This window comes from Aspergillus oryzae, chromosome 8, assembly GCF_000184455.2.
Source record: "Aspergillus oryzae RIB40 DNA, chromosome 8".
Lineage (NCBI taxonomy): Eukaryota > Fungi > Ascomycota > Eurotiomycetes > Eurotiales > Aspergillaceae > Aspergillus > Aspergillus oryzae.
Genome location: NC_036442.1, coordinates 1,193,855 through 1,209,539, shown reverse-complemented (window position 1 = coordinate 1,209,539; position 15,685 = coordinate 1,193,855). Strand labels below are relative to the sequence as shown.

General features: G+C 47.3%; 4 protein-coding genes across 4 annotated transcripts; 1 reads left to right on the top strand and 3 right to left on the bottom strand.

Annotated features, from left to right (window-relative positions):
- Nucleotides 1-350: 350 nt before the first annotated feature.
- On the bottom strand, nt 351-1,747 carry AO090103000023 (N-acetylglucosamine-6-phosphate deacetylase; the record flags this gene model as incomplete). Its single annotated transcript, XM_001826591.1, has 2 exons — nt 351-1,271; nt 1,376-1,747. 2 exons carry the CDS (start codon nt 1,745-1,747, stop codon nt 351-353), a joined length of 1,293 nt encoding a protein of 430 aa, XP_001826643.1.
- Nucleotides 1,748-4,736: 2,989 nt separating this feature from the next.
- Nucleotides 4,737-6,506, top strand: AO090103000025 (unc-93 family MFS transporter; the record flags this gene model as incomplete). The annotated part of the gene is made up of 4 exons (XM_001826592.1): nt 4,737-5,324; nt 5,403-6,010; nt 6,109-6,204; nt 6,275-6,506. 4 exons carry the CDS (start codon nt 4,737-4,739, stop codon nt 6,504-6,506), a joined length of 1,524 nt encoding a protein of 507 aa, XP_001826644.1.
- A 491-nt stretch (nt 6,507-6,997) lies between these two features.
- Nucleotides 6,998-9,242, bottom strand: AO090103000026 (S10 family peptidase; the record flags this gene model as incomplete). Its single annotated transcript, XM_001826593.3, has 10 exons — nt 6,998-7,573; nt 7,663-7,721; nt 7,794-7,947; nt 8,006-8,056; nt 8,119-8,235; nt 8,287-8,302; nt 8,377-8,500; nt 8,551-8,667; nt 8,730-8,834; nt 8,894-9,242. The coding sequence occupies 10 exons, from the start codon at nt 9,240-9,242 to the stop codon at nt 6,998-7,000; spliced, it is 1,668 nt and encodes a 555-aa protein (XP_001826645.1).
- Nucleotides 9,243-10,862: 1,620 nt separating this feature from the next.
- Nucleotides 10,863-13,658, bottom strand: farB1 (putative C6 transcription factor (Ctf1B); the record flags this gene model as incomplete). The annotated part of the gene is made up of 3 exons (XM_001826594.3): nt 10,863-13,054; nt 13,140-13,324; nt 13,414-13,658. The coding sequence occupies 3 exons, from the start codon at nt 13,656-13,658 to the stop codon at nt 10,863-10,865; spliced, it is 2,622 nt and encodes an 873-aa protein (XP_001826646.1).
- Between the last annotated feature and the right edge of the window lie 2,027 nt (nt 13,659-15,685).

Genomic DNA, 15,685 nt, shown 5'->3' with positions numbered 1-15,685 from the left:
GACAAAGACTCACATGATAAAGTGGTCACCACTGGTACCGGTTATTCTCCAATCTGTATTTTGTTTCGTCTAGATTGTATGAAGGCTTCTATAGTCTTGGTTCTATCGTGAATTGCTCCCCAAAGTACAAGAATGACGGCTACAAGGTATAAATGAAAGTAATGAACGACACCAAAAAAAAACACAGATCATCACGCTGTTCGATAGCCCTCAAAACAAAGAGACACTCGAAAATAGGAGGTAGCCATAGAAGAAGAATAGGATAAGTATGGTAATCCAACGGGCAATTAGGAGGGATAGCATAATCACAAGCTGGCATAGCATAGCATGTGTATAGGACTCTGAAAGTGTTAAACCCTACTGTTGGTAGCTTCTTTCTCAGCATCATAAATTTTGACGCCGCGTTTCCAGACTTGATCGATTGTCAAGGTTGGTCCGGAATAAGGATCTGGTGCGTCAGTTAGAACGACCAGATCTGCATCTGCATCACAGTCCAATGTTCCCTTGACACCTTCAAGTCCCAGGAGACGTGCGGGTGTGGCAGTAGCCGCATTCAGGGCCTCCGCAGTTGACGCACCCGACCATCGGCGGAAGTTGTTCACACATTCAATGAGAGTGGCAGAGCTGCCTGCAATCTTATCGGAGCCTTCAAGTGTCAACCGTGCCCCGGTCTTGACAATGCGCTCTCCGTTGGTCCAATCGTAGACACCATCCGGGAGACCGCACAGCTTCATAGCGTCAGTCACGAGGATCAGACCGTTCGGATGGGCGTTGTACGCAATGCGAATTGAGGTGGGGTGGAGATGGATGCCATCGGCGATGACACCATAGAAAGGTCGGCGGTGTTCATTTTGACCCAGAAGACCGAACACGCCAGGGTTGCGATGGTAGAAGGGCCGCATGGCGTTGAAAAGATGGGTAATCATGGTCGCGCCTTGTTTGGTGGCGCTCATGGCTTGCTCATATGTTGCATCGGAATGTCCAATTGAATAGATGATATCTTGGGCGGTCAGGTTGGGAATATTGTTGACCATGCTGCCCACCTCGGGGGCAGCCGTGATCATTCTTACAGTTTTTGACGGTCCGAACATGTTTTCCTTGCCATAGCAGCCAACAACATCTTCAAAACTCTTCGCGGCACGCAAAACATCAGTCTTGTGGATGCCATTGCGGCCGGGGCTAATAAATGGACCCTCTACATGGGCACCCAGCGACTCTGCACCATCTTCTGCTCGATGCTTGGCTCCAGAAGGACCTAACGATGGGAGGACCTAGAGAATATGTTAGAAGTTTTGATATTTATCTTAGTATTTGCATATATCCCCTATCGAAGGGCAATAAGAGGCTAGCAGCTTTAAAGAAAGTTCGGACATACTTTCCAATATACCTCTGGTGTTGAACTAACGACGGTTGGGAGATATGATGTCACACCGGTTTTGGCGAGGCCCTTGTTGACCATGCGCAACCCTTCATCATATTCCTCTTTTGAAGATTTTGGGACAGAAAAGTCAAATCCCTGGGCACCGTTTAACTGCACGTCGATAAGACCTGGAGCGAGGATTCGGCCACCAAGATCGAGAACCTCGTCGGGAGACATGTGCAATTCATAAAAGGCCTCCTGATCTCGAAGAATCTTTCCAGATAGAGAGTCAATCCAGACATCTTGTTCAACGAGTTGATTGCCGCGAATAATCCGGCAGTTAGTAAATTTTGTTATGCGTGGCGGGGTAGCTGTCTTGCCAGGCATGGTGAGAAGTAACCGCTCGTGAGAGGCGATGATGTAGATAAAAAGAAATGTCTTGGCAGTTGCTGACAAGAAAGCAATAGACCATACAGAAGAATAAGAGGAGGAGCGGAGGAGAAAGGGGGGAAACTATGTATATGAATAGGGAGTAAATGAAGACCACTCGAATCATAGACAGAATGTGAAAGGCTACATCATGGATAGATAGTAGCATCCATTACGGCGGGCAGATACACGCAAATGGAACAGGGAAAGTCACCCAGAAAACGTGTGAAGAGGATCGACATCCAGTGGCTTCATGAGGCGTCTATTGTCTCTTGACGTTGCCTCCCATGGGGAAGAAGTCCCACTGAGTGAGAATGTGACATCGACAGGAACAAGAGAGAATGTGACGTCTATGGCCTGATGGGGCATGATAGAAAAGGAAATTAGGGACTGGGTTCCATGGAAAGGACGAGGAGTTCTTTCCATTGTGATGTATCATCAGATACTGTTTTTGTCTTCTAAACGGGCAAAAAGAGAAAAGGAAAAAAAAGTTTGAATGCGATTCATACGTCCATCAATTGCAATGTCCTTGTAGTGAATACAACTGGAGTTGAGTGGTTAGGTCGGTAGTATGGTAGTGCATTAGTCATAGCATTTCAGTACATACTTGCAATTGGTTACATACCAATACCACTCATGATACCAATACATACTGCCTTCATACGGAACGAGACTATACAACCCATTTACCATACAGGGGAGTGTCTGTGTAGGCCATTGCAGAAAGGAGCCGTATCCACCTAAGGTGCATATAGGACTATACACCAAAAAAAAAAATTAGCAGTACATACAAGTATTAAAGACCGCGCATATAATTAATTAGTAGGGATTCTTCTGCAAGAACTAGGTAGATGAGCTTATTCAAGCATTGCATTGATTAATTTTTTTCGTTTAAGTCTGTCTGCTCAACAATGATTTGATTATGGTATAAATGGACTGCTAGTTTCTTTTTCTCTACTCTGTAGGGAGAGACTTGGAAGAGAAATCTAGAGGATGTACATAGTATGTATGTACATACACTGCAGTCACTAACTGTACAGTTTCACCAAGGCCCCACCAATACTACGCTACAACTACTGTACCAGCGGAAACTCGATTTGCCTCCCCGCATTCGGCATCGACTCGGACGGGTGAAGGTTGCAAACAGTCGATGTTACCGTCTCCTTTGGCTTTTCGTTGCGTTCCCATGAAACGGTTCTGGTTGGACAGTGGGTAAGCCTAGAGATAATCAACCACTTTGGGAAAAACCTCGTGGATCGCGTTTTGCAAGCGACTACTACGTACTATCATGGGTAAAAATAATGAGTAAAAAAGTAATAAGAATAAAAAAGGGAAAGAAAGAAAGAAGCCTTACAAGACCTAATAGAGATATTTTATTCATGTTTCAGGATGTCTTCTCCCTTCATCACTCTTGTATATCTCGGCAATGAATTCATTCTCTTTATCAGAGATAGCACCGAATACATATATATATAATAATAAAAAAAAAAAGAGACTAGGCTATGAGGCTAAATAGTGCTAAAAAAGATCAATGAATGAACACGCGACTCAGTGACTGAGACATAACTATTTTCCCCCTAAAATTTTCATTCTTCTTAATCTTGAAATGCTTTTTCAATTTTTTTTTTTTTTTAAAAAACCTCTCTTTTCCTGTTACTCAATCATTTCCATTTCCATTTCGACCTCATCTTTGTTTTAGGGCTAGTTTCTTCTTTTGTTATTTACCAAAATTGTTTCGCGAATTCGGGACTCTTATTTCCCGATCGGCAATCTCTTCATTCGCTGCAGTTTCTCCGCAATTTCCACTGGAGTCGTGGAGAGCAAGAGATCAGAACTGTGGTTGTCGATTCCTAGGCAGTTCTTGGACTGATTCTCCGCTTTACCCTTCCTTCTATAGGGTTCATTCTTTCGGTTCTCCTTCTCTTTTCCTCTTTTTTTTTTTTTTTTTTTTTTTGCTTCTTTCCCTCCTTATCCTTGGATTGCAACACTCGTGGAAAGGAAATTTCCACGACATTATCGGTCTTGTCTGATATCGTGCATAAACACTGATACCGGGTCAACGCAACATTAGATCAAGGTGCGTCATGTCTTCGCTTTTCTTCGAGAATTATGACTTTGTCTCTCCTCCCCACTATCGAGTCGTAGATGTAGTATTGTTGTCATCTATGGTGGTATCCGCCGGTTATCTACACTACACTACACTACACTCCACAACTACACATCATTTGAAGTTCACAAGCACCGACTGGATGCGACTTTGAAGACCCGAGCCTAAGATACTCCGCGTAAAACATAAGATATGGGGTTGATCGGATTCTGCTATTAATATTCCATATTTGTTTCGTTTTTCCCTCTTCTTCCTTACCCCAGATTGAGATCCCCCAACATCACAACAAACATTGAACATTCCTTCCATTGTTTTGTCTCCGCTCGTGTTGTGGTGTCATTCTGTGCTACTTGAGTTCTTCCAAATTCTTTGTATAATACTTATATTTCCAAACAGGAAAACCACCCGACCTAATTTTCCTCCTCCTTTTTGCCTACACATTGATGATACCCTTCGATTTGTTCCTGCCATTCACTTGCTTCCGGTAGCTTCCCTTTTTTTTTCATTTATTTTCATGTGTGTATCCTTCTCCAAGTTCTCCTTCCCTCCCTCTTCCTTCTGTTTACCTTGCTCCACCTATTTGCCCCCCCTTTTCCTCCTCCTACATTCTTCCTCATCCCTCTTCCTTTCAAGCTTGACCACCACCAAACTCTCCTCCATTCTTGTCTCTCTTTCTCCCCTTTCAATATTTCTTTGATCCACTATTGTGCATTTGACTGATCTTGAACATTCCATTTTCAGATACTGACCGCTTTGAAGTGAACTACTGCTCTCCCAACAAGCTCTTACCCAGCTTCTTATCACAGCCCTTAGAGATTCCCGTCTTGCATCCTCCAAGCAATGGGTAACTCAACAGTTGGCGATGATAATCCTGCGGAGAAGGAGTTTGCTGCCGCCACTTCGGATCCCGAGGCTGGTCAGGATTCCGTCACAGGGAAGCCATGGATGTACAAGCCCTGGAAGATTGGCCCTTTAACACTGCCCTGGTTTGCACACCCGATGACCCAGCTCGTTCTGGTCTCCTTTGTTTGTTTCCTTTGCCCTGGCATGTTCAATGCTGTGAGTGGTCTTGGGGGTGGTGGCCAAGTCGATGCAACCGATGTTAACAAGGCCAACACCGCGCTATACAGTACGTTTGCCGTGGTAGGCTTCTTCGCTGGTTCCATTGCCAATCGTATTGGCCTCCGCCTGACTCTCTCGCTTGGCGGGTTTGGATACTTCCTCTATGTAGCATCGCTTCTCTCATATAACCATAACTCCAATGCCGGCTTCCTGGTTTTTTCTGGCGCGCTGCTCGGTGTCTGTGCTGGGTTGTTGTGGTGTGCTCAGGGAGCCGTCATGATGAGCTACCCGCGTGAACACGAAAAGGGCAAATACATCTGCATCTTTTGGGTGATCTTTAACCTCGGTGGCGTGATTGGCAGCCTAGTAGGTTCCTTTGTTCCCGTATCCTGCTCTCATATTTGGTAGGAGAACAGACACTAATGATGCCGTTCGTGCGCATAGGTACCTCTGGGCCAGAATCTGCATTCTACCGCTGGTCGGGTCAATGATGGCACATACATTGCTTTCATGGTCCTTATGGCAGTCGGTTTCGTTCTCGCATGGGGTTTATCGGATTCAAAGTACATTATGCGCTCGGACCGTTCACGTGTCATTGTCATGAAGAATCCCTCTTGGAAATCAGAATTCAAAGGTCTTCTTGACACCCTGCGCAGTGACTACTACATTGTCCTAATGTTCCCTCTGTTTTTGTCGAGCAATTGGTTCTACGGTTACCATTTCAATAGCGTCAATGGTGCCTATTTCAATGTTCGGACTAGGTCTCTCAACAGCTGCCTCTATTGGCTCATGCAAATGGTCGGCGCCTTCGTCTTCGGCTTTACTTTGGACATGAAGTTCTTTTCTCGGTCAATGCGCGCAAAGATCAACTTCGTCCTACTTTTCCTTCTCACATTGGGCGTGTGGGGTGGTGGTTATGCCTTCCAGAGGCAGTATACTCGTGCCGACGCCCCGCTTGATACGGACTGGTCGGATAGTGGCTATGTTGGTCCTATGTTCCTTTATATGTTCTATGGCTTCTACGATGCTGCCTTCCAAACCTGCGCTTATTGGTTAGTTCACCGCCTTTTCTTTGCCTCGTCGCCTACACACCACCTGCCCCGTTTAAATTTTGGGAGGGGGAAATTGACGACTAATCTTTGTATTACAGGTTTATGGGATCACTAACCAACAACGCCCGCAAGCTGGCAAACTTCGCTGGTTTCTATAAGGGAATTCAGTCCGCTGGCGCAGCGGGAATGTGGGCGTAAGTCATCATACAATTGTGTCTTCCCAAGTGAATGCCTCAAACCTATACTAACGACTCCCTTCCACAGCCTGGACCTTGATAAGGCACCGTTCATGACCGAGCTTGCCTCTTGTTGGGGTCTTCTCCTCGGAAGTCTTCTGGTTGCATCCCCAATCATCTTTTTCAAGATTAAGGATCATGTAGATATCGAAGAAGATCTCAAATTCTCCGACGAAACAGCTCATGACGTCATGGGTAACATCCCTATGGAAGAACAGACATCTGGAAAAAAGGAGGAGAAACGGGAGTCTGTCGCTTAATTTTGCCTTGTGTCCATCGCTTGCTGCTTATTCGAATGCATTTTGCTTTTACACTAAGGTCAACAGTTGATATCCGTGATGACACGTTGGGTAGCCTTAGTGGAAACTTCTCTATTTTACCCCGAGGTACATTCAGGTTTACAGTTTGCGATGTACCATTGAATTAATGTTCAAATATGTATTTAATCACACCCAGTTGTCATAAATGGTTTAATATAAGAATGTCTGACGTAAACTGAGAAAGCCGAGATGGACTGTTATTGTTCCGGCCAACAAAGATAATCCGCAACAGATATACGCGCCCATACCACAGGTTCTCATGGCACGTCTCGAAGTGACAAAAGAATGATGGGTGGCTACTATGTCTTTCCACACAAACTCCGGTCTATGCGTATGTATATATACATGTGCATTGACGTGAATATTACATTCTTACATTTATGCATCATGCATCGTGACGTCATATTGTTTCAACCGTCTCGTCATGTGGGCTATGCCATACCAACACTGGACATGCTGGTAGCCGTAGGCAGCGGCACGGACGACTGTGTATGCGTAGCTGTAGCCGTTCCATTCGTCTTGTAGCTGGGCCAGATCTTCTTCTGGCCCTCTGCGATATCCCAACCGAAGATAGTCCGGTTAAACAATTGCAGGGAGGCGATGGGCTGGTAGTATGGGACTTCATGGCCTGCCTCATAGACGCGAGTGAAGGAGAAATTACCATACTCGCGAGTTTCCCCATACTCGACGCCGTTGACTTTCAGGGGCGTGTACCCTGCGCTTCGGAACTGGGCGGCTTGGGAGTAGTTCGCAGCGAGGGAAACGGCCTGACCGCCGAACCAGTTGCAGATGTAATCGGCGTCGCCATAGATGAGGGAGACACGCACGGGGAGAGCAAGGATCTCCTCGAGGTCTTCGATGAAGTTGGGCCAGACAAAGTCGCCTGTTTGCTGGAAAGCGTAGTAGACGTCATTATTGGACTGGGTGTAGTTGATGTTGACGCCGATAGCGTCCATGACAGAGTCCTTTGCCAGAAATTTGTTGTAATAACTTGGCGGAGTCGGGTCCTAATACCATATTAGGGGGATCTTATTCGATCAACAATGAACCATGCATTTGCATGCGGTGTGTAAATAGAAGTAAAAGCTCTACTTACATCATATGGATGCCGAATATCATACACACCACGACCAGCAAAGGCGTAGTATGGCCCCTCTATTTTTCGTGTTATTGTCCGCACTATTTTGAATCATATACCTTGTGTTCCAAGGAGGGAAAAGAACGTACCAACATTGTCCCTGCACATGTTGGTGGCTTCGGCGCAGAGGGCGTAGTCAGCTAATGCGGTGCGGTTTGTCTGTTTGCAGGTGGAAATCAAATCCTGGCAACCATTTGGCATTTGGTTGGCAAACTTCATGTAGTTGTAGACGGTCTCGTTGACCTTTTCATGGTGATGAGTATCAGGAGATATAATCTCATGCGCATAAGGGGGAACTTACAGCCTTGATACCGTAGGTATTGTTCACAGCGAATTCAGGGTAGTAAGGGGCCTATGGGCATACGTTAGCAGCTTTGTTCGGAGGATGTTCTATGGGCTGTTTCGACGGTATACCTGGATCGCCTCGTCGATGATGCCGTTAATAATTCCCAGAGAGTTGAAATTAAGCTGAACACCATTAACACTACCGTTGGCAATTCTCTCATTCTGCTCGTAAAAATGATTGAAGAACTACGTTCGTTAGTCTTGCCTTCTTTGACACATCGTCCAGGTAGAACTCACTGCAGGACCATAGTGCCTTTTCGAACGAAAGGAAACCTATCAGCGCAACCATCACGGCCGTTTAAGGATTCGCAGGAGGGAACCACCTACCCTCCATAGCTCTCCGTCCATAGACTGAAGTCCTTAGACTGCACCCTAGAGTCCAAGCTAGGTAGTCCACTAAGGAATCCTTGCAGGATCTCCCAAGCGGCCTCTGCGGCAAGATTGGTAGTATCTGCTATCGTATCAGTAAATAGAAGCATGTGGACCGGAAGAAACCGTTACCGATCAGAGTGGCATCAATGGTTGGGTACCGGCCCTGAACTCCTGCAAAGCTCGAATTTTCGACGACCCCAGTTACAGGGTTAATGGACCCATCAACCGTATCACTATATGAAAAGCCTACGGGAAGCACCTCGTCAATATGGGAAGACCGCAGTAGGGGAGGGTGCGGCAATCCATACCGACTCCCAATGGCTGGGACAGGAATAGTAAATTGGAGACCTCGTTCCACGAGTGAGGGTTGATGTAGTCATCAAAAGTCGAATTGACATGGCAAGGGCCCAACTCTAACCAAAGGTTAACCGAGACCTAAAAGAAGCATACTTGTAACGAGCGTCAAGCAAACCTTCGAAGAGACCGATCAAAGAATCGCTTCCAGGGCCACCATTCAACCACAATGTGATAGGTGCAGTTTCTGGGTTATGTCTGGCTTCGAAGAACCAGAAGAAGGTATGGGACTCGGGAGAGGTGTCGACATATCCAGAGTAGGATTTGACACCCGGGGTAGTCTCGCAGACGCCCTCTGCCCCGGGTTCCTTGTACCGGATGGTGACATTGTTTGCGGTTGTAAGAGTCTTGACCCCGGTGGGGTTCTTGGGTAGCTGTCTTCTACCGACGGACGCCGGTGTACTTCCTGGAAGGGCCCAACTGGCTGCAACCAAGGGTAGCACTGAGAGAAATTCGTAGCCACGCATGTTTACAAGTGCAGTCCACTTCTGGTTCCTCGCTTGGTCTATGTCCTATACGTAGGCAAGGAGAGCTGCTATCCAGCGATAAGCAACCTTTATATGAGCCACTCGCAACGTCGTCAGTTACTGAGCAGGTCAGCGATCAGAGGAATATCCTCTGACTTTTATACGTCAAGGTAGCAGACTTCGAGCATTGACAAGTGGCCCACATAGTGGGAGGGGGGGCGGCCTGTATGCAGCCATTAGGCGGCCTTGAATGCAATGTACAAACATTTGGATTGCGAGATCGACTAGTAACCTATCCTGGTAGTATTCGGGGCACATGGCATGACTTGTTTGGCATGAACGGAACCCACGGAATAGTCTGGACAAGATTAGCATTGCAGATCGCTCCATAATCGGCCGCGTGCGGTATCACCTTGCACGGCTTATTTTCTCTAGGCAGCTTCAGGGAATCCTGCTATATCCGTCGGCCTTCTCATCGCTTATCGCAGGATGAGAACGGAGCTTCCCAGAATGGAGAGGATCGGCAAGATGAATCGATTTGACATGGCGACGTATTTCCTAAGCCCCGCAATCATCGCAGGTCTGAGGAGTCAGAACCAATGGCGATCATTCAAAAGCCGATTCATGAGCAACCGGGAACTGTGTTAGGATAACAGGAAGAGCAAAAGAGGAGGTCCATAGTGGGACTGTAGTAAGAGGAAGTAAGGTTCACTAGATTTTAACTAAAGTAATGACCTGCCAGAAGAGGGTTAATGTATATCTCTTACCCCTCAATTTGTTCTTACGGAGTACACACTTCGGTCTACGTACCAATGTCCATGCGTACGGTAAGCACTGTACTATCTTGATTGATGATGCAGCGTAGGTAATAAAACGAAATTCTTGAAAGCTTCCCTCGTGCTATTTCTTAGATTCGACAAAAAGCGAAAAGCCAAAAACTGGTAGCCGCCAGTTGAACCCTTATGGATTGTAACAATCCATTTGGTTTTACTCGAGGACTCTCTACTTATCGACTACGATGCTTCCCTTACTGGGCGAAATGAACAAATTTAGATGAACAGAATCATGAGTCCCAGAACTCTGTCGATCCTATACCGAAGCCGAGATTCCCACGGCATACTAAGCCTCACAAAAGATGATACTACCCACTGGAGGAGTTCGCCCGCGGCTCGGTCGGCTCGATCGGAATGCTGTACTTCTGCTTTCGGTCCGACTGGAGCGAAGTGCTGCAGAGGGAATCGGCACGTCAAGGAAAACACACGCGAACAAACGAATACAAAAGAAAGAAAAGAAAGAAAGGAAAAGAGAAAACCTTCATATATCGATCTGTCATATTCCTCATTATGTACTTTTCGAGATAATCTCTATACAATATATAAACACAGTTATTCTCACGGGGAGGCGAAACCGACCTCAATCACATCCTAGAGTGCCGTTACACATGATGCGCCATCCTGTACATACCCTTTGCTTTTGGAACCGTCCAACTGAATATAAGATCAAGTCACACCCAACCCTGTAAATACACGCGCAATCACCCGGACAAAGGGGAAGGAGATTGAGGGGAAAAAAAAGAAAAAAAAAAAGAGAGAAAAAGTCGTAACACATGGCTTCCTATAGTCATAGATTCAATCCAAGTTCGGCTTCGAGATCGGCAATGCCATCAAGCTCGGTGGCCCGTGGTGCCTCGTTGGCGCCCAGCGTTGTCGAGGTGCGATCCTCATGGAGTTGCCCATTGCCTAACCCGGTCAACCCAACTCCTTTGCTCTCCGTTCCGAACAAGTCCGGCACGTTGTCCATTGTGCCGATATTGAAACCATATCCCTGGCCTTTCGGGTTGCCATTGAGGTCAAGACCATCATCGGCAGCGAACAATTCCGCACCGGTGTCATCAAAGTTGATCAAGGCGTCGAAGTCGTTCTGAGTCACCTCCGCATCATTTGCCAAGTCCATAAGTTCGCTAATGCTTAGGTCGGAGTCTAGATTAGGAATTGCAAAAGCGTCCTGATGGTAGTGTGGGTTGATGTTGTTGGTGCTGCCATTTTCACTTCCGTCTGAGGGTGGCGGCGTAGAGGCGAATCCGGAGGCCTCTGCAGCTTCACCAGCTAGTCGGGTGCCGCTGGTTTTGGGGTATGTCAAGTCGGGGATCTTCTGTGCTAGGGAATCCGGAGGCGGCGTCAATGTATTCAATCGAACGGAGTCAAATGTGCAATTGTTTCGTGATTGTACGTCTTGCGGTGCTACTGTGAGTTGAATACCGGCCTTGCGGATCGCGGCCTCCAAGAATGACGTGGCAAAGTCGGCCGATGCGTAGATCTCTCGCAGGCGCTGAAGAATACGCATACATTGGTAAAACCGTTGAAGGCTAACCATCCGGACATTGGGGTCACTGGACTTGATATCAAGAAGATGAATGATAACTGCAGGTAGGAGCACGGTCACACCGGTCGTAGGGAAATAGCGAGTTAAATCCAAGGCGTGTAGGTCTTGAGCGATGTTTGTGATCTCGACCGCAGCAAATCGAACCTTATTTCGAGAGATGTCTTGTAACTCTGCGTCCGTGGAGGGAAAAGGCATGGCAGGAAGAACTTGAGGACGGTGTAACGCGCTTGACGTGGTCAAGTAGACCATCTTTAAGAGAGCTCTATGGGAATGCAGGACTTCTTGTGCCTCGGTTAGCTTCGCTGGGGCCATAGGAGCGTATTGAATCTCCGACGGAAGATGTGCCAGCCAATCTTCCAACTCTTGATCGCAGCGCCGAACCTCAAATGTCTCTGCCGCCGACTTCTTCGGAACCAACATCATAGTCGTTTCCATTGTACCACCGAACTTATGGCTGAGCACGGAATATTGTGCTGAAAGGACGTGGCTGACACAGAGACATAGCTTCGCCTTCTCAATGAACATGAGGGCGAGCTCTTTCTGATGGCTCACGTTTTGGAGAACTTCCGAGTTGCCCACCATACTGACAATCTCCGGTGAAAAGGGATGGAATTCGAAATCGTCTAGGGTTAACATGGGAACATCACAATCATCATCCTTGACACGCATGGGACGTCTCATTCCCAGGGCAATTAGGCGATCACGAGTGTAGGTGCTCCACCATATACGCTTCCACATTCGCTGGCGTCGAACATCCATCCGAGAATTACCCGGGTCACGATGCAAACCGATGGTATGTGCTAGAGACAAGCTGACACCCATCCAATGCCAGGTGTCCTTCTGATCATCTGGGGTTTCGTACCAGTAGGTCATCAACAGCAGGGACTGTACAAGCGAAATCCGATCCACCTCATAGTCGAAGTCGTACAAAAGCCTGGCGCGTTGAAAGAATGATTTTCGGGCTGCCTTCCGACTTGAGTATCCGGCGGCTTGAAGGTGCTTCAGGTCAACGAAGGCAGTACCGGCAAACATTACGGCCTGAAATAAAAGAAGACTCATCCGGCGAATTCCGTCATTCTGCGCGATAGTCTGCAGGAAGTCCTCCAAATCTAAGAGGGGCATGTACGTGTGGACATAATGTATGTAGGCTTTGAGCAGCTCATTCCGCAGTCCCACATCAGGCACCGTCAAGGCTCCTTTCATTGCCAGATAATCGATGTCCTCCTTCTGCAAGCGAGGTGGCAATCCTCGAATATAATCGGGCAAAATGATGCCTCCAGATCTGGCGTTGGCGAAAGAAGGATCCAGTAGTTGCTGGATCTGCGAGGTGACGTGATGCAAAGGCATGGTGGCAGGCACTGCAGGGTTGGGCGCCATTCTTCTTCGATATCGTTCAGGCCCAGCACCAATTCTGCTGACTTGGCTCTGATCTATGTACGTCGATCATATCAGTATAAACGTGTATAATTTACACTCAATGAGTCTCATTCCTCAGGGACGCAGGGAAATACGAACAGAGGAGATGTGGCATATGTTGCCCCTGGTCCAGATCTACGGAACGCTGGGAAGGCGACGCTGGGGCAACATCCGAAAGCCCGTGGCATTCACTGAGTCTCCGTAGAAGACTTCCGTCTTCGGGAGCCTCCGCGGGCGATTGAGAGAGCTGGTGGTTGGGGTTGTCAACCTCAACACGTGATTTCCTGGAAAGTGGCAAAGTAGCGCACTTGATGTTAGCCCGCGATTCTGCGACGAGTGAGGCAAACGGGTCATGTTTTCGGCATGGACGAACTTTCTCCTCTTGCTCTCGGTGACAATGCAGTCTACTTGATCCAGGCGACAATTCGTACAAGGAGAGCCATTTTCAACCACGTCACAACGAACTTTCCGAGCGCGGCAGCAACAGCATGCCTTCGATGCCCTCCGTTTTACGGGCCGGGCATTGGCAGGGAGGCCCGCCGTCGAAGCCTTTCGCTTCCCCTTGGCCTCGTTCTCGGCCATGTTACTCGATGATGGCGAGGCAGTGAGATTAGTCATTGTGAAGTGTGCGGTTTTAGTTAACGCCAAAGATCCATCAACTGGATAGATTATCGTGTTAAAGGAGCCGCGGGGGAGTTTCAGCTCATATAGAGTAATGCTATAAGAGAAAGGACCGATATGGTAAGAAGAGGGAAAAAGGATGATAGTGAAAAAGAAGGAAGAGAACACAATTCCAAAACTGTTAAACCGAATCAAAAGAGTCAAGAGTGGAGAGGACCTTTCGTTTAATTTGTTTTTTGTTTTTTTTTATAAAATTTTATTTATATATAAGTTTTGGTAACTGGGGTACCACGATCAAACCTTTTTCGTCCAAGGGGACGAAAAGAAGAGGCGAGACCTGGGGATGGGGAAAAGGAATGTTTAAGTAGTTGAACCAATATGCAACACGTCCACCAACAAATTGGTCAGGAGGCGTTGGCGTTGGGGTTGGCGATGGATGCCCCCAGATCCACACTGTGATTGTGTTGCCTCCCCCAGACCGTGACCAACGGACTCCATCCATGAATCCAGAGGGTTTCAATACTAATCGGTCATCCATCCATTTTCCACCGAAATGACGCTAGCCTCAATTGTGGATAGGTATTTACCTCACGCTTGAACTAATGGGATTAGGGCGGCCTAAGGTCGGCGGGGTGGGTGGAAACGGGGGGGGAAGATTCCATCACTGGTTACGGAGTACTGCTGAAGAGAGCGCGCGCTTTGAGCCAGTGGTCGGCAACTGCTTACTGTACCCTCCCCACATATCCACCCAATGACGGTCCGAATGCTACTCCACTCCTCGCAGCCGTTTCCACTCCCGATGGTAAGTCCTCCGGATACCTACGGTCTATCCATCCTGCGAAGTGAGGATTCATCGTTCTCCACTTGTCTACGCCTTGCAGCGGCGCCAACAAGACCCGAATAGCGTCCCTCGGCCCGGTCACGTTACTAAAACCTCGCAACATTGGTCCATGGTCAACCGGCACGCTGATTTGCCCTGACTGGTCCTCCTGCAGTGGCCAACTTTGAAGGTTGCCAACTAAAAGGTCAAAGGACAGGTGCGTCATTTGGGTGAAGTGCTGTGCCCGGAAAAAATTCCGAGCATCTTGAAAATATCTTTTAATAATAATTATTCTTTTCTCTTCTTTTAACTGGTCTCCTTAACAATAATAGCAATCTGGATTCCATTTGGTTCCCGTTTGTTAAAGTTCTCTGTCCACTCTGCAGGAGCATCTTACTTGATAAGGAAATATGCTTGTTACTAGGATACCCTCACCTCGTTCTTGCTTTGACTGGCAGCTCCATGGGATTGAGATATCACTGACCAGCAGAGTAGCTTGGATCACGGACCGGTTCAACGACAGGATGATTTACAGGCCGGTCTAAGGATGTATGCTCCCACGGGCCGAGGTCCGCGATGATTATTCCATCAAACAAAAGGTTGACCCTGGCTGGGACAATCTCTGGTCATTTGGGGATCCATAATAGGCTTTGAGAATGTACAACTCACATGTTTATTCACATTATTTTGTCTCTCATAAAAACTAGACCCCTAGAGGAAGGGACCTTGGCGTCTGGACACTGGACAGTGGACAGGCATTGATGGTACTAAATGGGGACGATCATCGCTTGGATATCCCGCAAGAAAACCCGCTAGATATGGACGACCAAATTAATTTGCCGTGAAAGTGGACCGGTACCATCTATCAGGAGAATGGTCCATGAAGATCATAGGATTTCTCTTTCTATTTGCTGTGCTTTACTGCTCACGGTCCCCGTGATTTTCACGAGTCTACTTAGTAACAACTATAGTACTTGGCTTTTGAGGAGGCCAAACCCGGTAGCAGTACGTACATCCTACTCCGTATGGTGAATGGTCCACCCTTGCCAGTTATGGAACAGCAACGCGATCCAGATCCTAACAGGAAAAACATTTCCAGCTTGTTGCAGGAATAATGAGCCACTCAAGAGGGATAACCCCACGGCTCTGTGTACCTATTTGCTTTGTAAAAGAAAATGATAATTATAATATATAACGTAATCCA